Source organism: Ambystoma mexicanum, chromosome 8, assembly GCF_040938575.1.
Source record: "Ambystoma mexicanum isolate Mex_15411 chromosome 8, UKY_AmexF1_1, whole genome shotgun sequence".
Classification (NCBI taxonomy): domain Eukaryota; kingdom Metazoa; phylum Chordata; class Amphibia; order Caudata; family Ambystomatidae; genus Ambystoma; species Ambystoma mexicanum.
The window spans coordinates 1,144,227,009-1,144,253,769 of record NC_090929.1 but is presented as its reverse complement, the minus strand read 5'-3'; the positions used below and the strand labels follow the sequence as shown (position 1 = coordinate 1,144,253,769).

General features: G+C 45.1%; 1 protein-coding gene across 1 annotated transcript in view; it reads left to right on the top strand.

Moving 5' to 3' along the window:
* Positions 1–26,761, top strand: part of CABCOCO1 (ciliary associated calcium binding coiled-coil 1) — a 419,036-nt gene that overhangs the window by 164,890 nt on the left and 227,385 nt on the right. The window contains exon 5 of the mRNA XM_069611204.1: positions 23,209–23,281. Coding sequence (XP_069467305.1) covers positions 23,209–23,281 — 73 coding nt within the window. The remainder of the gene's footprint in view (positions 1–23,208; positions 23,282–26,761) is intronic.

Below are 26,761 nucleotides of genomic sequence, written 5' to 3'. Positions count from 1 at the left end.
CGAGTCGGCTTCAGTTCTGTTTTTCCCCCTCCTGTAGATGAATTACCAGGCGTACCATAGACCGTAGGATCCAAGAAAGCTTAAAGTGTAAAGATACGTAAATTCTATTGCGGGGTAGGCTGGGAAAGGCGATGAGGAATATTTGGGAGGAATATCCAATCAATAGCATGTTACCAGGGGTAAGTTACTTGTTTTTTTAATGGATTGTGTCCTCCCACGTATCCCTCATCTTATGATAGACTCCCGAAGCAGTAATAATTTGGTGGTGGGAGAACAAATTATATTTTGACTCAATTGTTACCATGGACTGAATGAAGGACTGCTTTTCCAAATTGTCCTTCTTGACTGGCAGATTAATCCAGAAAGTAATGTTTCACAACAACGTCCCAAGTGGCCCCTGCACAAATGTCTTTGAGTGGAACACATCTCTGAAGAGCAGCAGAGGTATGCCACATGCCCCTTGTGGAATGTGCTCTCAATCCTTCTGGTGGGTCTTTGCCCACTAACCTGTAACATGTCCCTATTGCCAGGATGATCCATCTGGGTAGGGTCTATTTTGCCACGCCTAAGCCCAATTTCGGGCCTGTATAGCCAATGACTGGCAGATTAATCCAGAAAGTAATGTTTCACAACAACGTCCCAAGTGGCCCCTGCACAAATGTCTTTGAGTGGAACACATCTCTGAAGAGCAGCAGAGGTATGCCACATGCCCCTTGTGGAATGTGCTCTCAATCCTTCTGGTGGGTCTTTGCCCACTAACCTGTAACATGTCCCTATTGCCAGGATGATCCATCTGGGTAGGGTCTATTTTGCCACACCTAAGCCCAATTTCGGGCCTGTATAGCCAATGAATAATTGGTCATTCTGACGAAATTTAGCCACTCTTGATATATAAAAACTGAGAGCCCTTTTTGGTCCAACCTATCTGATCTTTCCTCCTCCTTTCCAAGATGTGGAGGTGGATCGAAAGTTGGAAAAATTATCTTTTGCGACAAGTGGAAGCCGGAGAGTTGGATAGAGGTTTCACCCTAAGAACTACCTTGTCTTTATGGAAAACAGTATGTGGGGTTTTACAGGAACGTACCTGCAATATGCTTACCCTACATGCTGACAATATTACTATTAGCAAAACAGTTTTCAAGGTTAATAGACATAATGGGCATGGTACTGGCTCAAAAGGAAAACATGTTAGAAATGTTAACACCAGGTTAAGATCCCATACACAGACTTTAAATGCAACTGGTGGATGTACTTTAGTAAGACCCTTTAGGAATTGAACAATCAGAGGGATTTTAAAATATGAATCTTTCTCTGAAGTGCGCTTGAAAATAGATAGCGCCACCAGGTAACCTTAAATTGTTTCAATCTGGAGTCCCAGATTAGCCAAATTTTACAAAAAAGAAAGCACCATAGGTTTATCACGGTGTCCGGTCAAAGGTTCGAATACAAGAGGTTTGAATGCAATAGGATTGAGTCAATAGGACTGAAAACAAAAGGTTCACTTTTTTTTTTAAATTATATATATTTTTTGGGGTTTCCGTATAGGTAAGTGTTTTTTACCACAAAAACAGGGTTTGGGGGGACCAGTCCTTCCTTAATAACCGCACCATGCGAGTTTTCTCCCCCTCAGCCGCCGCTGACCTTATGCCCATTACTTGCGGTGTGCCACAAGGTTCTTGTGTCTCCCCCACCCTGTACAACATTTTTACAAAGCCCCTTTTCGACGATCTAGATGGCCTGGGTATCACCTACACTAACTATGCTGAATATACCCAGATCCTCATCCCGTTGACGGTGGATTATGACAAGGATTTGGCCTTTGTAAATCGAGTGTACCTCATCATCCAGGCATGGATGGCCTCATCGTCTATGCCTGAATGATGATAAAACAGAACTCCTCATCCTAGGTACCACACCCAACCTTAATAAACTAGGCCAAAATTACTCTTCCTTTGTCATTGACAGTAATACCATTACCGTAGCTAAGGAGGTCAAAACATTAGGATTCTACTTAGACTCGACGCTTAGCTTCAAAAAACAAGTCAATGCTATAACCTCCGCCACATCCCATACCTGCAAACTTATTAGGGCAGCCAAACCATTCCTCTCACCAAATAACTGCATCACTCTAGCTAGAGCATTGATCCTATCTGAGCTGGATTACTAATGCGCTCTATATAGGCAGTAATAAATACATTACAAATAAAATCCAAGTCCTACAAAACAATGCTTTAAGAGCAGCCCTAAGCCTCCCGAAGAAAGCACACATCTCGGAGACTAGAAGATCGCACAATTGGCTCTCTGCAAAAGATAAAATCTTCCTTAAATCAGTCTCTTTGACTCATAAATGCTTACACCAAGCGGCCCCTCAATATTTGATAACAAGATTCACCAGACCAACTTCTTGCTGCCCCACTAGAAAGGCCAACTCAAATCTCCTTGTCCCAAGATTCAAAAGCACTATGTCTGGAGGAAACGGCTTCCCCGTCAAAGCAGCACAATCTTGGAATTCCTTCCCACCATCTCTCAGGGAAGACCTTCCCTACCTACAATTCCGAGCCAACACTATCCACTGGATCAAGGAACATGATATTTAACACCACGACATCTAACTCCTTGTCATGATTCCTACCCCCGGGCATCGGGACCAGGTCCATCTGTCCCGGGAGCAGGCATCCAGATACTTGGGGGGAAAAACCCAGCAGCCCTGGCTAGGGGCTATCTGGGTACAGTCCTGGCGCCGTAGGCGCCATGCTCATAGAAGGGGTCAGTCCTGGCGCCATAGGTGCCAGGCTCATTTGCTTTCACTTACCTCATGCAGACCATGCTGCTCAGCATTCAAGCCAATGTGAAGTCTGAAGGGGGATTACTTTATTTCAGGGACTATTTTCTTGCTCGGGTGTGGTCTTGGGAACTTCTTACCTGGGACTACTTTGAAGGCTATTTAAACCACGCCTGAAGAGCAGCTCACGCTTCACGTTATTCTGCATCCTGCAGCGTAACGCTCACCGTGCCTGCAAGCCAGCATCCAGTCTTCTGCCAAGCCCGCCTCGAGTCTGAAGCTCCTAGAAAAAAGGGAGAAAGAAGGAAAAAGGTTAGAACAAGAACAATACTTATTTCCTCACCTGATTCTGGATCCATTGCGTCTTCGAATAGGAAGAAAGACGTTATTTGATGTGCGTCGCATCGCCTGCTGCAGCGCCGCGCTATACTCACCAGTCTTCGCAGTACCTCCACGGTCCACCTCTGTCTTCATCATTTCTTCGCCAAACTCCGCCACCTAAGGGGAATAAAGAACAGCAAAATGAGCCGAGAGAATAATAAGGCAATATTAGTCACCACAATAGACTTACCTGATTTTACCGCCGGAGGCATTCTTCATCTCCACGGGCCGGTGCAGCCTCCATTCATCTTCGCCGAACTCCGGCACCTAAGGGGAACAAAAGGACAGCCAGGTGAGCCGAAGGAACAAACCAAGGGAATCTCTTTCAACATAATAGACTTACCTGATTTTACCGCCGGAGGTATTATTCCTCAAAACGCCATAATGTCTCACTCTGCACCTGTAATAAGGGAGAAAGGGGGCGTGGCTTGGGCAGCCATGGAGTAGGACGTGCTTCCTGAGCAGCTCCGGAGGATCTGACAAATGATCCGTGAAAACTACCTACAAAAACGTGCTCCTGGTTCCAGGATTGACTATACATGCATGGGAACGTGTGTTCTGCTCACTGTGTAAAGACTGAGTCAATCGTGTGTGGAATTCTGGAGGAATTGCTCGACGAACGACGGTGGCTGCTCAGTCCATTGTCGCACAAGATGGCCGACAACAAAGGAAACTAAACTGAAGCACCCGGAGCGGCAGAATAGAGACGGCAGCCACCGGGAAAGCATGATGATGACGATGTGGAGACGGAGCGAAACCCCTGCGGCGGTAAGCCTTGTCACGTTGGCTTGCCTGCTGACCTGGAAGGCAAGAACCCAGGGGCAGCGGGGGTGCGAACAGATAGGCCGCGCCACGATGGACATATGAAGCGCTCGCTCGGCATCGATGAGCAGAAAGCCACAGTGAGAGGCGGCGGACTGTGCGATTGCTTGAAGTACTACAATAGCTGATAAGGGTGGAAAAGACGGTTGGGGAGGCACGCGGACGCTGAATCGAGACAGTGAGGCCCAACGGAGGCCGCAGAATGTCGGCGCGAGGGGCCGTGAGCAAGAACAAGAATGAGCAATCCACAATGGATATTTTTGCCAAAACGCAACCTTCTCCTGCGACCATCGCGCCCAAAGGCTCGATGGCACCAGCGGAGGGCACCACAGTGGCTGATGACCATCAGATTTTAGAGGCCATCACAGAGCTGAAAGACTCTTGGGTGGGGGGGGTTGCGATGTCAGACATGCGCACTTCCCTGGAGGCTAAAATAGACGCAGTGGGCATAAAAGTCTCCCTGCTGAGGCAAGATGTCAGGGGACTGGCGGAACGAACAATCAGCCTGGAAGGTGCAGTGAAAACCAACACGGACACCGGCACTAACAATGCAAAGGAGATCCATGTACTCAAACAACAGGTAGCTAACTTGGAGTCTCGAGCGGAGGAAGCAGAAGGGAGAGCGAGGAGGAACAATATTCGCGTGGTGGGCTTGCCGTAGGGCGGGGAGGGACAGGACCCGATAGACTATGTCGAGAACCCTCCTACAAGGAATTGGGGCTCGCAGGGATTCGCAGTGGAGCGTGCACATACAGCCCTTATGCAGAAGCCGAGACCAGCGGCCTCTCCCCGGGCGATAATCGGCAAAATATTGAACTACAAAGGCCGTGAGAAAATACTGCAGTACTTCCGAAAAGGTGGAACAATCGAAAGGGCCTCGAGCACCATCACGGCGTATCCGGACTACACTATGTTGGTCCAGAGACAACGGTACAGCTATGTGGCAATCAAAAGAAGGCTGCGTGCGGCTGGATAAAATATATGCTTCTGTACCCCGCGAAATTGAAGGTGGTGCACAAGAGCAAAATGTATTTTTTTGACACTCCGGAAGAAGCAACAACGTGGCTGGATATGCAGGGCTGCCCGGAACGAGACACGGAAGAGACCCAAGAGGGACGAGATAAGTGACTGGGATACGGTATGCATACTGTTAAGGCGTCGAGTGAGCACCCCAGGGGTGCCTAGCTGAAGATTAAGAACAATGGGCGCGGCTGTAGGAGGCTGATATTCTGATAAAATACCGCTGATTGTAACAGACTTGAAGGACTGGAATATAGTAGCGTGTACATATATGCAAATTGTATAGCAATGTGTAGTTAACCCGAAGTGACATAGGAGTGGCAGGGCGAAATCACCCTACCCCTCGAATTATAGTTGTAGTAGTAGTAGGTTGGCCACTAGGGCGGCCTCACCGTGCGGAGCTTCGAGTACAGGAGAGAGCCAGAAAGAGCTAGATGCGGGGGAGGCTGAGATCCAGGGATGGAGCTGGGCAACAGTTGGGCGGGTGTGATGTTGGGGAAGGGACGGGAGGTGGGAGGGAGGGGGAATGGGAAGGGGAATGGGAAGTTTGGTGTGTTTTTGGTTAAAGGGAATTTAAAATGGGATGCAAGCCTATACAGATTGGATTGGAATTCAAAGTCAGCCTGCACCTGGGGGAGGAGGAACGGAACTGGTACAGGCCATGGGGGACCTTAAGATACTTACATGGAACGTGTGGGGGCTCAACAGCTACTTAAAAAGCAACAAAGTTATGTTGTACCTGTGCAGGCAGAAAATAGATATTGCATTGCTGCAGGAAACCCAACTTACACGAGAGAGGATGGACACGATCGCTGGGAAGTGGAAAGGAGTGTTGGTGGGCTCATCGTACTCTGCTTATGCAAGAGGAGGGCTTATTTGTGTGGCGCCACATGTCCCTTTTCAGCGATTGCAAGTGGTGGCTGAGACAGACGGGAGAATGGTTATGCTGAGGGGACTGGTGGAGAACAGGGAGGTAAGTATTGTTAACACGTATGCCCCGAACCAGAACACAGCGGCGTACATTAGAACATTGAGTGCGAATTTGAGCGTATGCGTAGGAAGCGCAATGATCTGGGGAGGGGACTTCAACTGCGTATTGAACCCGAGCGTGGACAAATCGGATGGGAAGATGGATAGACCGGCCCCTGCAGCCAGGGCGTTAGACATTGCTGGATGACTTTGGTTTGGAGGATGCATGGAGAGTGAGACACCCCCAGGAAAGGCAATATTCACATTATTCTGCCCTACCACAGTTATTAACGAGGTTGGATTATGTCTTCACATCACCCGAAATGATAGCGGAAATCACACAAATAGAGTAAAAGGCCAGGGTCCTTCCAGACCACTCGCCCCTGATTCTCGCATGGCAATAATGCCCCCCGAGAGCGAGGATCCCGACATGGCGCCTACGAGCGGAAGCGTTGAGGACCTGAGGGAGGAGATTGTAAATTATTTTGAAACAAATACTGGGAGAGTGGATTCCGCGGGAACACTATGGGAGGCCTTTAAAGTTGTCATGAGGGGGGTAGCCATAGCGAAATCCAAGGGTCTACAAGGTGGGGTTTTGGCTGAACTGCAGGAGATGGAAGAAAAATTAGAAGAGGCCTTAAGGGGCGAAGACGATACAGCAGAGAAGCTAGAATTTGCACTTAGGCTACAGCAAAAATGTACAGAATATTGGGAGAGGTTGTGTAACCCTAATTATAAAAAATATGTAGAGAGACAGTACGCGGGAGGTGATAAACCGGGGAGACTTTTGGCGTGGTTATATAAGAGTTAGACCCCCAGAGTCACAATCAGGACTATAGAAAGAGAAGAGGGTAGCGTAGAGGACATCCAGGAGGGAGTTAATCAAGCGTTTGTGGATTATTATAAGGTATTATACGGAGATGACGGGGAAAGCAGTCGCGCTATGATTGAAGAAACGCTTGATGACATGGGGTTACCCAAGATAATCGAGGAGTAGAGAGAGGAACTAGACACCCCGATCACCTTGGAAGAATTAGGGGAGGTGGTGAGGCAGCTGCCTACTAGTAAAACCCCAGGGACAGATAGACTCCCAAGTGAGTTTTACAAAGTATACGTGGAAGAGGTCCTCCCCCCACTGTTAGAGATGTTAAACGAAGCGTTCGAGACGGGACGCTTACCGCTCCCCAAACCTGGGCACAGCTGTGGTTCCTATAGACCCTTGTCAATGCTGAATCAAGACGGCAAGATATTAACTGCTGTCTTAGCAAATAGACTGAAGAAGGTTATTGGCAAATTAATGCACCCGGATCAAACGGACTATGTTCCTCATAGAAACATTACCAATAATCATAGGCGACTCCAGAGAATCATCGAGTTTGGCAGAGGAAGAGATGAGGAAATGGCAATTGTCTTTGGATGCAATCAAGGCCTTTGTCTCCGTTAAATGGCCATGGCTGCTTGCGGCCCTGAAGCACTACGGGTTAGGGCCTGGATATGTAAGGTGGGCGAAAATTTTATATAGCGAACCGCTGGCTAGAGTTAGGACAGGATCTGTGATATCGGAAAGGTGGCAGCTCAGGAGGGGTACTAGACAGGGATGCCCGTGGTCTCCAATGCTCTACATACTGGCCCTGGAACCTCTAGCAATATATCTGAGGCAGACATATGACACCATAGGCATCGAGGTGAAAGAGGAGCGGCATCTGATCTCCCTATATGCAGATAACATGCTGCTGTACTTGCGATTCCCAGAAGAAAATCTCCAGTATATCCTAGAAGTGCTGGAGAGATACGCTGTGCTGTCCGGTATAGCAGTGAATCCCCAGAAGTCCAGCATTTTCCCATTAGGGGGATACATGGGGATTCCAGCAGAGCGGCTACCTGTATTGCAAGTGCCGTGGGCGGTTAGCTGAGGGGGGTCATGAGATTCCCAGATTGCATGAAGCTCAGGCACGTGAGTAAGCTGAGGGATCTGGTTTATGTGCTTGCAAAGAGGAGGAGTGCCATGGGATGGAAGTCATGCCATGTGCCAAAGGTAGAGGTGTGGTGGAGAGATTCGCAAAAATGGGCGGAAGCCGAAACCATGGCATGGCAAGAAGCGAGTAGCACAGTGGTGGAGGAGGAGACTGAGTCCCTGATGGCCTGGAAATCACTGATAGCCGAACTGTTTGGGTCATTAGATGAGCCGGCGGAGCTTGTAGAAGAGGAGACCGAACCACAGGATGCGGAAACTGAAGGTTTAACGCAATAGACTCGTAGAGGGGAGTGGGATAAGGGAAGTAGTGGTTAGAAGTTAAGAAAGTGTAATGAAACTGTTGGAACATGCACTGTTTGTTTGGTTTGTATTGTTTGGTTGTTTTTATAATTCAATAAAATGTTTTTTTTTTAAAAAGGGAGAAAGCAACAGATTACATACTGGTGTCATTTACCAGACAGTGTTGGATAATACATACTCTTACCTGAACTTTATCAGCCGCACGAGGCAATCTTCTCTAGGGTCAAGCTGCAAGGAATCGGACAAGAGTGAAAGTCAGACATTTTGAACTCTTACGAACTATATACTTACGGCTCCTCGCCAGGAACCTCGGAGTCAATATTGTCCTGGAACTCTCCAATTCCTTCAGACCATTGAAGTAACTGGTTATCCACGCGCCCCTGCATTCTACGCAGGATGGAGAGCTCATCTTTTAAAAACCTAAGGAGAATACTTCTTCGGGTCAAGCAGATGAGATTAGGTGGGCCAGTCCAGTCTGTCATCTCGGCACTACACGTCATGTGGGTGGAAACCGCAGCTGTCCAGTTCTGATCGACGCCCCTGTGGGAGCCAGGTGAGCGTAACACTCCTTCACTGCCGCACCACTATAAATTCTATATAAATTATATATATTGTTCAATCCTCTCACCTATAAATTGTACATCCTATCACCTATAAATTGTATAATTTGTATTCCCTCTCACCTAGATGCTTAGATATATCTACAACCTGCAAACTATGTATTTTCCCTTATATTTCTACTCTGCTGTATCGGCCCTAATGTTTGATGCCTCCAACACTGTAACCAAGTTGGACTCATCTATTGCGTGTTCTGTAACTTAAGTTTTACAATCCTCTTATTGCTTTGCGCCATGCTACCCACAGGTTAGGCGCGCTTTACAAATAATAAAAGCAAACAAACAAAAAAAAAGCATTCAAACCTTTTTCTTTCCGACCCTATTGTCTTTCGAACCTTTTGATTCGAACCTTTGACCTATAACCGTGTATCACATAGAAAGGGATCCACATTCTTATCCCTGCACCAACTGCTGAACTTGTTCCAACGGCAGCGGTACAAAGATTGTGTTACTGGCCTTCTGACCGAAATCAAGATCTCCATTATGTCATCCGGGAGGCCCCAATCCTTGTATCTCAACCTCTCAAACTATGCGTGAAGGTTGAGAGTCTTGACCTCTGGATGGAGAACCAGACCCTCCTCTCGCGAGAGAAGGTCCTCTCTTTGTGGAAGACGCATTGGAGGGCAGATGGACATGTCCAGAAGGTACCATGTCCTCCTGGCCCAATCCAGGGCAATTAGGATCATGGAACTTTCTCAACCTCGTGATCACATGAGGAATGACGGGGTCTGGAGTAAACGCGTACAGGAGTGGAAACTCCCAGTCCACTACGAACGTGTCCTCTAGAGCTCCTCTTGGAGGTAATTCCCTGGAGCAAAACAGTTTGCGCTTCCGGTTGACACTGGTCAAAAACAGGTCCACTTGAGGGGTTCCGCAAAGGTGAAGATCTCTTGAAGGACTTCCTGAACTAGTTCCCACTTGTGAGAGACCGAGCTCTGCCTCCTCAGACGGTCCACTGTTGTGTTCTCCTCTCTGGGTAGGTGAACTGCTGATAGAGAGATTCCTCCTTGAATTGCCCAGAGCTGCATTACTTCTCTGCACAGTGGTAGTGACCCTACACCTCCTCTCTTGTTGAGGTAGTACATGGCCACTGTATTATTCGTCATTATCAGGACATTATTTCCCCGTACAGATGGCAGAAATGCTTTCAGCGCAAGTCTGATTGCCCTCAGCTCCAATAGGTGGATGTGTAGTTTGGACTCCGATGGAGACCAACGACCGCTGATTGTCAGCTTGTTGGCGTGGGCTCCCTACCCCATGAGTGAGGTGTCCGTCACTACAGTTATCTCTGGCCATGGCTGCAAAAAAGATTCTCTCTTGAGAATGGTGTCCTTGCAAGCCCACCAAATAATGTCGGAAAGCAACTCTGCTTGGAACTTGCGGGTGGTCTGACATTCTGCCTGAGAATTGGGACCATTGAGTCCTGATAACCCATTGGAGGGATCTCATTCCCAGGCGAGCATCTGGCACCAGGGAAATGCAGGATGCCATGAGACCGGGCAACCTCAGAAAATGCCGGAAGACGATGGGCACTCTGGAATTTGGTGACAATCTGCAGAATGTGTTGAGCTCTCACCTCGGGTGGCGAGACTTTCCCTGAGGAAGCATCCAGGACTGCTCCAATAAATTGGAGTCTGAGATGGTATCATGTGGGACTTCTTGTAATTGTGAGAGAAGCCCAGTTTGTGGAGAGTGTGTGCAGGTTACGCTGAGATGTTCCCGGGCATGTTAGGGTGAATGGGCACTGATCAGCCAAATTATCCAGGTAGCGGTAGACATGAATCCCCCCTCTCCTGAGACTCGCTGCCACCACCAACATTAATTTGGTGAAAGCCCTCGGAGCACGGGTCAGCACTGAATGGCAGAACTCGAAACTAATAATGAGAACCACGAACCTCAGGTACTTTCTGCGCTTATGATGGCTAGGCACATGAAAGTAAGCATCCTGAAGGTCCAATGTCACCATCCAGTCTTGGAGTTGGAGAGCCTGAAGGATCTGGGTTAAGGGTAACCATCTTGAACTTGTCCTTTCTGAGGAACTTGTTAAAGTTTCTTAATTCCAAGATGGGTCTCAATCCTCCACCCTTTTTCGGTATCAGAAAATGGAGGGAGTACCAACCCTTGTTCCTCTTCGCCACAGGTACCAGTTCTATAGCACCTTTCTCTTGCAGGGTCAACATTTCGTGCACAAGGAGCGGATCGTTCAGAACTTTGAAAAAGTTGCTCCCCGGTGGTTGATCCTGAGGCCTTTTTTTGAAAAGGTAGGCACCAATCTTGGGCTACGGTTTCTAGTGCCCAAGCATCTGAAGTAATGCTGCACCATTTTTTCAGATGCCGAGTAAGTCTGCCTCCCACCAGGGTCTTGTGAGTCAAGGCCTCGGTGGTTTTGAGGCGGGTAAGAGTAAAACTGCAGCTGCTTGGGCTGACTTATCACCTCTCCCTCTGGGAATCTTCTCCGATCTCTTTGACTGGCTTGTCCTCTTCCAACTGAGGAGTAGAATCAAAAGGACTTACCTCTCCACGATACAGGAGTAGGAGTGCTGAGGCCGTCGAATGGCGGTACTAAGTGATTTAGCGCCGCTTTCGAGGTCTGCAGCTTTTCCAAACTTTCAGCAGCCTTGCTGCCAAATAGCCGTGAGCCGTCAAAAGGAATATTGAAGAGTCTAGACTGCACAACTGGTGATTCCGGACTTCCTCAACCACGCAATATTTTGCTAGTTGCCATGGATGTGTTGATGCTGTCTGCAGTATCCAGACCTGACAGGAGGCATTCACACATTGGCCCTCATTCCAAGTATGGAGGTAGTCATGGCGCTATTTGCGCCATGACTACCTCCCATACCGTTCCCGACTCTTACTTGGTTCAATGGGGACTTACCGGTGTAGTCCGACCTTTGCGGGACCGGTAAATCCCCATTGAAAAATCCATTCCCCATTCCCATTTGAGCCCCCATAGGGGTCAATGGAAATGGGGAAGTAGCTAATAATGGTACCGCAATTTGCGGTACCGTTATTAGCTCTGAAGTCCCTTAACGGGTCCCGTCCATAACGCCTTGTCAGACCAGGCGTTAAAGGAGGGACCCGCTAAGGGACCTCGGAATAGGGCGCAAAGGGTTTATCGGCACCGGTATACTTACCGGTGCCAGTAAACCCTTGGCGCCCAACTCGGAATGAGGCCCATTGCCTCCTTACCATCCTTGATGATAGCCAGGAAACCGTCTCTTTGTTCACTTTCCGGGATGTGGTGAGCCGCCATAGCTATCCGGTCCCAAAGGGTAAACGTGAATTTTGACAAAGCACAAGTTGCGTTTTCTGATTTTAGAGACATACTACCAGCAGTAAAAAAATGTCTTGCCCAAGCATCCGCTCTCTTATCATCCTATCAGGAGGAATAAAGGGGAATGGTGATTGCTTGGTAGATGTAGCAGCTTGAACCACCAAACTTTCTGGTGTTGGGTGTTTTGTTAAGTACTCTGGGTCACTGCTGGATGGCCTATATTAGTTTGCACAATTTGTAGTCGAAAACGCCTGAAGTAAATTACTGCCTTTAGACCCGGAAAAGTCCCAGTTAAATGAAACAAATTCTGAAAGATCATGTCATTCATTACAAGAAATCAGGATACTAAGGTAGAAGACTTTACCTCCAAAGATCTTACCTTTAAACAACTACCAAATAACCATTGTGCTTGCGCCCTTTCTATCTGCTTTTGTAACCACTCATCGAATACTAAAGGGGTATACAAGAGGAATTCATCACCAAAGAAATGATCTTGTCCTGAAGAAGGCCAAGCAACTCATTTGAAAAAAGACACTAGAGATAGTGTCCAATAGACAATATGACCGAAACATGTCGACTGGAAGCAAATTTGAGTGGGCACCACAGGAGTATCGAATCCTTCTGGCGTTATCAAAAGTTTCTAGTGTGATAAGTCTTTGTTAGGAAGTTAGATCCTCTATGCAGGAGCTGGCTGAAAAAGGCCTGGAGACACCCAAACCCAAAAAATACAGCAAGAAACAAAGATTAGGTGAAAACCCAATCATACAGCCGCTCTCTGGAATCCCATACTGGGTTTTATATTAGTTGTAATTTCACTATGTATAGTTCCTTCGATCCAATTCTTGAAAAAATACAAAAGTCAAATATATAGTGATTTTTCAATGTTGAAAATTATTTTATAGAAAGAAGTGACTAGTAGCCACCAAAATTGTTCTTCGTGAGGAAGAGATTGCCATAAATCACTCTATCTGAAGACTTATTTTTGTGCCAATGCATTTCGGAATATAACAAATTCCTTCATCAGGGCAAGTCTGATGTAGGTGAGTAATGGCGAAATCTATGTTTCAGAGGTCAGGCTGCTCCACCGTGTACGGCGAGTAGGTGCTGATGCTGCCTGGAAACGGGACATTAGCGTTTCGTAAAGGGTAGTGTCTAATTCCCATTCGAGAAATGGAGATGCTGCCTGAAAACGTTTTCAGGCAGATGAAGGAATTTGTTATATTCCGAAATGCATTGGCACAAAAATAAGTCTTCAGATAGTGATTTATGGCAATCTCTTCCTCACGGAGAACAATTTTGGTGGCTACTAGTCACTTCTTTCTATAAAATAATTTTCAACATTGAAAAATCACTATATATTTGACTTTTGTATTTTTTCAAGAATTGGATCGAAGGAACTATACATAGTGAAATTACAACTAATATAAAACCCAGTATGGGATTCCAGAGAGCGGCTGTATGATTGGGTTTTCACCTAATCTTTGTTTCTTGCGAAACATGTCGACTATCTACAAGACCATAAATTAGAGAGTATCTTGTGTGATTAGAGACCGAGTCAGGTCTTTCTAAGGCAAAATTTGTGTGTTATGTGACTGAAAAATATCTCTCATTAGTGACAACTGCAGAAAGCTATTTTACAGTATTGACCAAATCTTGTTTTTTTGATTGTTGGATACACTCCTATGGTATTGTCAATGAATTGCAGTACAATAACATAACCGCTACTCGATAACCCCATTCTTTTTGATTTTTACTTGTTATGATTGTGAATCTCATCATGATTGATGTTTTATTTATATGAGTAAAGGTGTATAATAAAGTTTATTTTTCTAAACATATAATAGACCTCATGTCTCGTGGCACAGATAACTGAGAAATTGAATTTGAGTAAAGGTTTTTTAATATAATTGTCACCAGTCAGAGATGCACGGACGAAGAGACGGGTAATCAGTTTCCCACCTTTGTGCCTTAATTTCTTCTTTTCCAGATTGGAAACTGATCCCTCAAAAACAAAAAAAAAAAGGGAAAATACCCAATTTATTAGACGGTTATCATGCAAGTCTTTTAACCCAGACTCTTCTGAAATCCAATCCTCTGGCACTTTGGGGGGGGCCATATTGTAACCCAAATGGTGGTGTCTTATCTGAAGGATCATTGGCTTCATAGATTGAGGTAAAAGACTTGGAAAAAGTATTTCTTTGGCATGGGTTTGAAAACCTTTTCCTTAGTTACTATTGGCTTCGACAACTTCAAAGAAATCGTTGACAATGACTTCCGAGGTTGGAGTTGGTTTTGTCAGTCGACTTTGACGCTGGCATCAACGGTTCCGTCGCCGATGGCTTTAGCGAGGGTGTCAGACTGGACCTTGTCGAAGTCCTCCACGATTCCTTATCGGATTGAGATTTTTCTCGATGTAGTTCCGGCTTATGGCTCGGATTTGAAGATTTTAATGATTTTGTCTTTGACATCCCTTTGCCATCTTGATGCAGATCAACAGGGGCCTGGGCTTTCTGCTTGTCCTTTGAGGGGGTCGGGGCTGCAGTCTCTAAGATTTAAAAATGTCTTTACGAAATGCATCCCATTTAGCCGGAGAATCCCACTTAGTTGGACATTTGATTACCTCTGCCGAGGAATCACTAGAGGTTGAGGGTGACCTCTGATGCCGTTTCTTGGCCTTTTTCGAAGGAAACAAAGAATGGTGCAATCAACTTCTCGATTTATATCTTTGTCGTCAATGAGAATCTCTCGACTCATTGTATTTTCTTTTTGAGCTCTTCGGAGGAGATTTCGAAGGGAACCTCCCCTCCGCCAATTTACCTTTACGCTCCCTCAGAGCCTTTTTGGTCACTGCCTGACAGGAGTTACATTAGGAGGTTCAGTGACCTGTACCAAGACACCACAACCATATGTGGTGTGGGTCGGGGATCGTCATCTTCGATCCACACTCTTGGTACTTCTTGAAGCCCATTTTAGGCATGGATGGAGCCGACATGGTCCTCACTGGCCCTCTGCCCTTCACAGTAGGGAGAGTGGTGGAGACCACATACTTTGTACCCTTTAAGAGAATGCCTCTTCTGACCCCTTATCTTCCCTTTTATCACTGAGCTGCCCTCTCCATCAGCAATGGAGAATACTCCTTAAAAATGGTTGCCCTTCCTGCGATAGGAAGTTCCGTTGGCAGACACACACAGGGTGTGCAACCACTGTCTGCCAAGAGACCAGCCTGAGAAAAGCTACAAGCCCTGCAAACTTTTCCTGCCAAAAACCCTAAAGGACCGCTGAACCAAACGCTGGGTCGCACATATCATGCAGGCTGAGGCCTCTATAGATGTGGCGGGGGAATCCAGTGAGGGCAGCATCGATGTCCTTGGTGAAGCCGAAGGCGACCGGGTTTCGATGTAACGCCATGGACGGGCCCACAGCTCCAATTAGCAGCAGCCCTGTGACAGACACCACCCGGCGGCTCAGGCACACACACTTCCGGCCACACCAAGCACATACCCCACGGCCGACTGTCGATCGCATTGTCTAAAGCCACGCAGTGTCAAGTGAGAGGTCCTCTGAGTACTCCCTGTTCTCGGGGCCTTCGCGCTCACAATCGCCGCACGACATGCTTCCGAAACAGGTGCAGAGAGCCGTTTCAGACACCGTACCTAAAAAAGCCCTCCTTACATGCTCCCACAGGCTTGCATCGAAAGCCACTTTGGTATCCCCCTCCCGTCATCAGAAATGAGGGAACTTATCAAAAAACACCTACTTGCCACCCTCCTAAAAGTGAAGATGTCGAGAACAGCCAAATCCTCAATGCCTTTAGCGTCCAAGCCCCCTAAATCCCAAGATAGTGTCCTTCCTACCTCTGTAGACATCCTTTCAGGGGTCATGCAGCACAAAGTACAGACTCACTTACATAACACCCCTCGCCCCTCAGGTTTTCCCAAATCAACTGAGTGAACCCCAGAGAGCGTTGATTGCATTATGAGGAAAATGTCCAGCTTTGTAGTCTTCATGGGCAAGCACGCTGAAGAACTTAAAAAAATCTCCAAGGCCCTAAATTAGCTAAGAGTGTGGTCAGGGATGAACCATTGGCTAAAAGGCCATGCCTGAATGTTTCACAGCGCAGACCCAGGTCACCTCCAGGTACCACAATCCCTCTCAAGACCTCTACTTTATAGACATCTTGGGGTCTCAGGACCCTGGATCTCAGGGAGATCAAGATCACCAGGACCAATATTATTATGATGATGACGACGATGACATCTACGTCATCCAGTCACCAGATCATCAAGACCAGCCAATGACAACCAACTTCAATATAATGAGCTCCTCTCAAGGTTGCTCAACATTTTAAAATGGACATCCAGAGGTCCAAGACGACAAGGATTTTGTGGAAGACATTCTGTGTGACAAGAAGTCCACCACTCAATGTATGCCCCTCTTGCAATCCATCCAGAGACGTATCCCATCTTCTCTCCTCACACCAAACCTCACGAGGGTGGCAAACCCTTATATCGAAACATTATTCAGACCAGCACCTACAGACCCCTTGTAGATTAGGGGTCGGCTTAAACCTGATTCCTTAATTGTTACCACTACACGAAAAAGGGCAGTCACCCAGCTAGCTTCGGCAGAGGCCCCACCAGATAAAGAGAGTAAAAAGATCTACACCTTTGGCAGGAAGGTGCCTTCCCCGCCTGCCTACCAAACTAGGATAGCCAACAATTGTATAGAACATCTTCCAAAGCCACCCAACCACCCGCCAAAACACAGTAAATGACACCGGTAGAAAGGCACATATTATTGGATCAGAGGAAACCCTGCGAGAGAAGGACGCCATAGAGATTGTCCCAGAAAACCAGGGTATTTATTCAACCTACTTCCTTGTGCCAAGGAAAGACCTAACTATGCGCCTGGTGCTAGACTTGCACCCAGCAAACACATATGTCAAGCCTTAAAAATGTCACATGATAACGCTTCAGGAGGTAATTCACCTGTTAAAACATGTCAACATTGGATATGAAAGATGCATACTTTAATATTTAATTGCTCCCAGTGCACAGAAAGTATCTGCACTTCCAGTTCACAGGAGAACACTACCAGTTCAATGTACACCCGTTCGGCATAGCCTCAGCCCCATTCACAAAAGTACTAGCAGGGGTTGCGGCGCACCTACGCAGACAGTCAATCCCAGTGTACTCTTATTTGGACGACTGATTAATAACAGGGGAATCTCCTCAAATTTGCAAATACACCACCCAAACAATAATCCACCTTCTGTTCCAATTGGGATTCTCCATCAACGAGAAAAAATTAAGTCTTACACCCAGTAAAACAAAATAATTCCTGGCATCAATCATAAAGACAAAGGAACGGCTTGTCTTCCCCTCAAACGACACAGTTCAAAACATACTGTCGCAGATACCTCACTACCTAGCCGGTTGCCCGATAACCGTATGCAAGGCAATGCGCCTAATGGGAATATGACATCATGCATTTATCTAGTCCCAAACGCACGGCTGCGCTTGTGCCCAATGCAGGAGTGGTTAGCAAAACAATGGTCTCAGTCAAGCAGTCAGTAGGACGATCTAGTGGTTGTTTCGCTAAACTTAGTATGGGCTCTTCAGTGGTGGTCAAGGGACAACCTGCTAAATGGAAACCCCTTCTGCAATCAAGCGATACCAACTACAGACGCCTCACTTTCTGGATGGGGAGCCCATTACCTTCACCACACAGCTCATGGCCTATGGACACACACCACAGTCCAAATCCACATTTACCTCCTAGAACCTCTGGCAGTTCTCAAGGCTCTACATGCTGTTCAGCAGCATCTAGTAGGCCAGCCAGTGCAAGTCCTCACTGACAGCACCACTGCCATGTTTTACATAAACCAACAAGGGGGCACACACTCTCCAGGTCTGTACAGGCTATCCCCATAAATGTAGAAGTGGACACGCAAGCGGAATATGTTCCTAGTCTCACAACACGTCCCAGGGGAACTCAATGCTCTAGGAGACTCTAAGCAGAAACCCTCTGCCAGAGAAACACGAGTGGCAAATCAACAGAGATATTCTAAACAAAATCTTTTCCCAGTGGGGGTATCCTCCTCTAGACTTGTTCGGCACAAGTCAAAATGCACAATTCCCAGACTTCGCGTCCAGGTTTCCCCAATCAGGATCCAAGGGGAACGCCCTGTGGATGTGTTGGTCAGGGAAATTTGCTTACGCTTTTCCACCAACACCACTCCCGACTATGCACCCTATGCTCTAAAGTGGGTAAGACAACCTTGGTTTCCACATCTTCTCAAACTGGTGATGTGCAATCCAATCAAGCTACTGTGCACCTCCAACATGCTATCCCAACACGAGGGGACAACACTCCATCCACATCCTCAGTCTATGAAGTTAGCAGCCTGGCTCCTGAAGTCATAGAGTTTGGTCAATAAATCTTCTTCAAAGGTGTATGGATATTCTAAAGGAGGCACAAAAACCCAACACCAGACGCTGTTACTCCAAGTGGAAAAGGTTTGTGGTATGGTGCAGATCAGTTCTTAAATCCATATAAATGTTCACCATCCAACATTCTACACTACATGGCTTATCTACTGGCTTTAGCCTAGTATTTAACTCCATCAAAGCACACCTTTCGGTCTTGTCCGCATACACCACTTCACAGAACAAGGTGTCTTGGTGGAAAGTGAGCTACAAGCATTATCTGTACAAGGCCATTTCTTTATAATCCACAAGCACAAGGTGGTCCTTGGAACACATCCAAGGTTTTCACCTAAATTCATCTCCAAGTTCCATGTCAACCAATCCATTGAACTTCCTACTTTTTCCAAAATCCATCTAACTTAGCTGAAAGAAGCCTCCAAACATTAGATGCAAGGAAGTGGTCTTGTACTACGTAAACAAAACAAAGCCTCTAAGGAAAACAGACCAGCGCTTTGTTTCCATAGCACCAGGTAGAGAAGGTGATCACATCAGTAAACAGGCCATCTCCAGATGAATAGTCCAATGTATACAGCTCTGCTTTTCACTACCCAAAAAGACCCTACTTTCACTATTAGAGCTCACTCTACCAGAAGTACAGGAGCTACTCTAGCATTTCTTGCAAACGTCCCCCTAGGCGCTATTTGCAAAGCAGCTACTTGAAGTTCCATTCATACCTTTTATGCAGCATTACTGCATTGACACACACTCTAAAGCAGATTCACAGGTGGGACAGGCGGTGCTAAAACATCTATTTGCCACAGTACCTTTTCACAAACCGTCCCCTTCTCCAAATACTGCTCGCAAATATATGCATAATATGTGATCTAAGCACATCCACAAGCCTCGGAAGGCATACATTACTCAACGTAATCATATTTCCGATGCTTGTATCTGCTTAGATTCACATGCGCCCACCCTTCCTCCCCTCCTGGAGTCAAAGGTGCATAGAAGTTTCCTGCTCTATCACTGTTTTCTGTTTTATTACATCTGTACTCGCGCTACACTTCAGGCAACCTCATGTCAGATACAAAACAGTCTGAAGGACCTCGATGCATGAAGGACCATGGGTACAGTAAACGCCACACTAGGGATAGTATTACTAACATGCCCAGTCGACGGTCCTTTTCAAGTTTCAAAAAACAAATCATCTAATACTCCATGACTACTACTAAATGTAGGCCTATGCATAGAATGTGAATCTAAGCAGATATAAGCATCAGAAATACGATTACAGCAAGCAATGTATGCTATATTCCATCCACTCTCAACCTATTTATAGAATAGATGCTTTTGAAACAAGCCAGACCTAATGTCTCTGCCAATGCTTATTTAATTAGTCTCCCTGAACACTTGATGCTGGACACTTCTTTAACTCTGATTCAATTATATTTGCTTTTGTGTAGGTTTTTAGTTTGTGTAAGTTATCAATCAATATGTACTTACTGGTGTAATTGACTGCTCGTGTTCCTCTCCCTCTCCTTTTCACATTATAGTCTATCCCCCTGGACAGTGCTGGAAGTTGAAATTATTAACTGTGCAATCCCACCAGCGACAGTGGGAGGGGTGGAGTTATTGGGGGTGGGGAGGGAAAACAGGAGATTTTCTCAGCGCCCCTCCCCCCCATAAATAAATATGTCCCATTCGAGTGGCTAATGATTAACATCTTGAAAATAACCCAAGAGCGTAGGAGCGTTCAGAGCCACCATGAGAGTCAGCTGTTGCCCTTTCAAAGCTGTTACAAAGTATAGCTTAAACACATCTCATTTCTCGCACAGAGCTGGTTAGCAGTGTTTATTTTTCATCTGTCCCATTGGTTTCTACGCAGCCTTTTCTCACCCCATGTTCCCTTTGCGTTTTTCCTTCAAGAACGTGCACAACGCTAATCAAGGTGATATTGGCAGAAAGAGGAACACTACTGATTAAGTAAAACTTGAAGAGCCATGGGTCCCACTCTGCGCTCTCTAACCCGTGGTCAGGACAACGTATTTTCGATGAGTAATACAACTCTCACAGGCATAGCCATGAAATAAACACACAATTGACACCCTCTTTTTAAGTATACCTATGCCTACCACTAGTGAAATCATGGCAAGATGCAAAGCTAAGGGTGTATGTTGTCACTAGTTTTATTTCTACGATCTGCAAAAATCTGCTTAGCCAAATAAAGTGAAAAGGCAGGAAATTAGGTTCTGCATGGACCCCTTGCTCATTATATGGTGAGCAAAACTGAGCTACTACAGGCAGTCGTTGAAAAAAAATCCTTTATATTTGTTGCCAGAAAGCTGTGTGAAGGTGCCATCACCTCTGCAAGTGCATTCAAAAACCAGCTTCAGTCATGCCAGTATAAAGTAAGATTAACACATATCTCAAGGAAGCAATGAAACAATTGATTATGATTTTATACATACATGAATGTATGATTATGAGTAAGAGTCACAGAAGTCACACTTAAAGTGACGCTAATTTTAAGGCTATGACAATATTCTTAGCCTTTGCTTGGATCAATTGATAACATCCAGGCATTTATAGTAATCCATTAGCACTTTGCATTAAGCACTCATACAAAATGATTCCTTGGCAACCGAAATGAATACTTTTTTGACCTCCGAAGACCAAAATGATTGAGTAGACCTTGGTACGATTCAAACCTGTAGCTTGCAGATCATGCGTGGACGCCATCAGTGAACACTTAACACGCTGAGCTATTTTACCAGCTAATTCACCTTCAATGTTCAAATGCAGCATTTGAGAATGCATCAGCTGTAGGCCGATTTCTTGTTCGTATAACACTTATGACCGTGCTTCGAATCAGGAGGGCCACTACTAAACGTGATAATAGTAGTGTTATCATTTTTTTTATAAAAGCCCTAGAAGGGACCGCAGAGGCTAGCAGGTAAGTATCCTAATATATGTTTCTAACTGCACATTTGATTAAACAGTATACTGTATCGCAATTGAACATTTTAGCAAAGTAAATGCTTAACTCTGACATGTGCCAGCTTGAGTTTTCCAAGTTCATATTTCAGCAGTCCTGAATCAGCTCTTCAACCTTCTGAGGTTGATAAGTGAAGTATTTTACATTTGGTACTAATAACACCTATTTTTTATAGTGCTTAGAGGCAGCAAGAGTCAGACATGAAGCAGTATATGATATAATAACTATTTTACATGGATAAAGGAACATTTAGGCCGCACTGACCTCAAAAAGTGAAGTACGTTTTCATAAAACGATAGGTCTCAGAAACATAAAAAAATCAAGTTGACTCTAAATAAGCTCTGGATTTTAGCATCCAGCCTGGTTGGCCTTTAAAAACAACCACTGCTCTCCAGTTGTACCTTTATGCAGACAGCCAGTTAGAGAAATACAAAACACACAATATGGAAGGCTTCTGTCAGGGGATATTGTGATACAAATGTAATACTGCAGCTCACATTAGTAGTGATGTGCAGAGAGTTCATGTGATTAGAGTGTACATGGTAGACTCATGGTTCATGACCCTAACTAATGGTGGAAGGTGGCATATCTTAAGCAACCATGACATGATCTTTGCAAGATTTTCTGTGTGTTTAGTCTCCAGATTTACCCTACGAATCGTTTTGATGGTAAGTGCAATTGACCAATAGCAATATTTTAGTTTAGCCCACCAGCATCCAGAAACCTCATCAACATATCTATGTCCTCCACACATAAACTCGATGAGAGAATATCCACATCTCCTATTGGTGCTGCCGTTGATGCAGTGCAAAAAATAGCAAGGGGACCTCACCAAATCTTTTTCTCCCGGCCTCACCAAAACCTGTGACAGCACTGGAAGCGTTTCCTATAATGTTGCAAGCAAAGCATAGAAGGTGCACACCTTTTAAACCTAGAAAGTTGCATTGAAATATTTTCTGCACAGTCCTAACAAGCGTATTCCCAAGTATACTGACCGGACGTTCAAGTGGTCTTTTGAATAAGTCTCTGGACCTTGGTCCCGACGACATGGGTTTGAATCCTGGCAACAAAAGCAGATCAAAAACACTAGAACAGTGCATATGGATTTTCCCCATCCAAGATCTGAGGAACCATTTTTTGACAGATCCCGTATCTCGGAAAATTCGGGCCAATGACTAGTGCTGCCTTTGGCAGATGCAATGAATCTCTGCTTCACCCGCCAACTCTTTTGTTATTTCATCGATCTCTTCTCTCCTGCCCCTTTCCCATTGGACTGTGGAATGCAGCCTTCAGCTTTAGCTTTATATGCTGCTGAGATGCCAGTCCCATCTATTTTCGCTCTTCTATCCCTTCTCCTTTATAGGATCTGGAAAGATCACTTCATTCTGATACTCTTGTGTACCCTTCATGCTTATGAATCTGGAATGTGGGTTGAACCAACCAATTTAGCTACAGCAGTCCCTGACCCCACCCACCCACACTATTTGAAACTATTGATTGCCATACAGCGTGTTTGAACGCTCTAATAAATGAAAACAATAACATTTTCATTATTCCCCTGTTTATATGTAAATGTAATGACAATTGTTAATATACAATAATTTAAGTTTTAATGATCTAGAATGTGCACTGTTTTTTACAGCCTCTTTCAGCACTATAAGCTGTATGAATTCATGGTCAACTCTTCCAGGGATGAACTTGTGATTGGAACTGAGGTACGTTATCAATGTTAGAGGACCATAAATACAAAGTCAAGTCCAGTAACCGAAAGAATATCATGTGTTGCATGCAAAATAGTTGTGTCTCCCTCATGCCTCTTTACAGCCTGTGTTTAGAAATGCCACAGACTGTCACACAAGAAAAGAAGAACCACATACATAATATTGTACCATAAACTCATGTTATGAAAAGCATGGAATTCTGTAGAAGAAAAAGAAAAAAAATTACAATTCTGGGTAGAGTATATTTCGTTCCTGGTTCTTGATGGCCACCATGTGCTTTAGTTGTATTCCGTTAGATAGTTTTAGCAAAAAAACCAACAAAAACAAAAGAAAACACAATTTTTTCACTGGTTATTAACTTCACATCAGCTGTAAAGTGTGTATGTCAAAATGCAGGGGACCATCAACGTTGGCACTTACTTGCTGGCGTGCCTTTTCATGCAATTGTCAACTTCGGGAAGGTGAGTGCAAATGTGAAGAGTAAAACCAGGTGACATTGCTTTTTTGTTTGTACTTTTACACTCTGGGCCTCATCACGAGTTTGGTGGTAAACCTTAAATGCAGCAGTAACGCTATTACCGCTGCATTTAAGGGTCTGCCAAACCACGACCGTGGCGGATTTCCCGCCAGCTCTGAGCTGGGGGCAAATCTGCAGGAATTTAGTGGATTTTCGGTGCTAATACCGTCGGCGGGAAATCCGCCGGCGGTAATAGCACGAAAATTCCCCATTGGGCCCAATGGGGAATGGGGAATTCCCAAATGGGCCCAATGGGGAATGGGCACTAACCGTTCCGCCAAACTCGTAATCCGGCGCTAAAAGCACCGGGCGGTTTGGTGGTAGGGCTAATAGTGCCAGCGGTAATCCCGCCTGCGTTATCGCCCAACTCGTGATGAGGCCCTCTGTCTTGTAAAAGGTAAACTCTGCCTGCAAATTACACTTTGCACACAGCATTTACCATTTGGCTTCCGATGGAATCAACCTGATTTTAGCAGGTGATGAAAGAAGGCGGATTCCATAAGAGTAAATTAAATAAAGGGCACCTGGCAGAGCCCTGAAAAACCCAGGAGGGAATACTTAAATAAACTGAACCAAAATTTCAGGGTGGGAGGTAAAGCAACAATTCCAATCTAATACCAGAAAGAAACAGTTAGTCATACTGCAATCCTTTTTTCACAAAATGTATATTTTTAATAACAAATGGATAGTATTAGTGGGGATAGAGCACCCCAGCCGTATTAAAGACACAACAATACAAAATGAGTATGATCCAGTATGGACAACTGGATCTCAATGTGATAACATAAATGGTGTACTGCTGTTTTACGTGGATCAAAAACAGTTATGCAGACACAGAAGTAGAACATAAACCCACATCAATGGACATGTATATACAAAAGACACAAAACAAACAATGCTTCCAATGTACATTGTTTGAATAGTGATATCACTATTCAAACAATGTACATTGGAAGCATATCACATTGAGATCCAGTTGTCCATACTGGATCAGACTAATTTTGTATTGTTGTGTCTTTTATACGCCTGGGGTGCTCTATCCCCACTAATACTATCCATTTGTTATTAAAAATATACATTTTGTGAAAAAAGGATTGCAGTATGACTAACTGTTTCTTTCTGGTATTAGATTGGAATTGTTGCTTTACCTCCCACCCTGAAATGTTGGTTCAGTTTATTTAAGGATTCCATAAGAGTCCATTCATTTTACACCTGCATGAAAATCTTATGCTGGCATAAAATGAATTTATTTTCAAGATGGAAAAGAAAAGCATGGCAGAGAGCTTAACTTCATGTTTTGCCCCTTCTCCACCTTGAAAGCAAAAGAAAATGGAGCAGAGAGGTAACTGATGGCTGAAAGTAGGTACGCCTTCCCATACCACTTTCATTTCCCACTCGGTCTGATATAAAATGGCCCCATTTGGGGTAATTTTGTAAAAAGGCTTACAACAAGCAGGGGACCACCAATGTGAGTCCTGTGTATGCAATTTTAAAACTTCACTGGACGGTGGGGAAAAGGAAAGAGTAAAGTGAGGAAAACTCACTTTTACTCTTTAATCAAAAGCCGTCCTTGTGTCCAAACGTTCTATCCTGACCCTCACACTATAAACAAAATAGCAAAGTGAAAAGGGAAATGTATTTATTTTGGTACTTGTAAAAAGTGTTCTTAAATAAAAATAGAATAGCTCCAATGTAAATGTTCTCCAGAATGGAAAAGACCTTTAATTCTAGAGGTTGATTCCCTTCCCCTGGATTCTTCACTATGTTGTGTTATTGTTGTTATGTTATGCTATGTTATGTTATGTTATTTGGCATTTATATAGTGCTCTATATATCATTGGTATGACCTCAAAGCGCTGGTAGGTTGAACACCTTCAGGAACCGCAGTTCTGGTCAGTTGAGAGAGGTAGTGTTGTAGGGTGCATGGGTGCACCAGATATGTGTGCAGCTGATGTAATTGCTGGATGGTAGCTGCATCCTAGCGTTATCAGTTGGATGTGTGCAGTCTGGTGGGAGGACACCGAGACTGGGCTCTGGCTGCGTTAGGCCTGAAGGACGCATATGTGAGCAACTAGGCCGGAATGTGCTCGGTTAGCTGTGTTTTATTAGGGTGATGAGGTGTCTATGGGGTTGTATTCGTATATGAACAGCTAGACCGAATTAATCAGGGGTATAACTGTATTCTAGTTAATGATGGTGCATAGTAGAGAGTAAGTGTGGTGATGTGATATGACGGTTATCTTTAAGGAGCCCGAGACTAGGCACGTGAACAGGATGGCAAGGAACAGAGCGACACACAGAGACAAGAGGCAGGGCTCACAGCGACAGGAGGGGGGCTACAGGTATATAGCGACATCATGGGGGAACAGGAAAGCAAGGTACTCAGTGATAGACTGAGGCAGTGTGGGACATGCTAACGTTCACTATTCCGTCTAGGTGTGGGACATGCTAACAATCACATTTCTATGTAGATGCAATTCAGGTAATGTTCAATGATTTCATTTAAGTGTGGCACATGCTGCTATTCACAGGTCCATCTAGGCGTGGGACATGCTGGGACATGCTAACATGCACAATTCTATAGAGATGCGACGCAGACTAATGGTCATGATTCGATCTAAGTGTGGCACTTGCTACCATTCACAATTCCATCAAAGTGTGGCCCTTGCTACTGTTCACAATTCTATCTAAGAGTGGCACATGCTACCATTTTATAATTCCAAGTGTGGCACATGTTAACATTTACAATTCCATCTATCCCAAATGTCTTTGAGTCGAACAGTTCCTTTGTGTCATCCTTGACCCACAATAATCGTGTTAGACGAATACTGTTCAGCCTTATAAATTCTTCTTTAACAAAAGCTCCTTCTTGTAACACAAGTTTCTTCCTTGTTTAACAAACACTGTTTCTGCTTGATGGTGTTTGTAGATCTGCAATGTGCCTGGTATACTCCCCT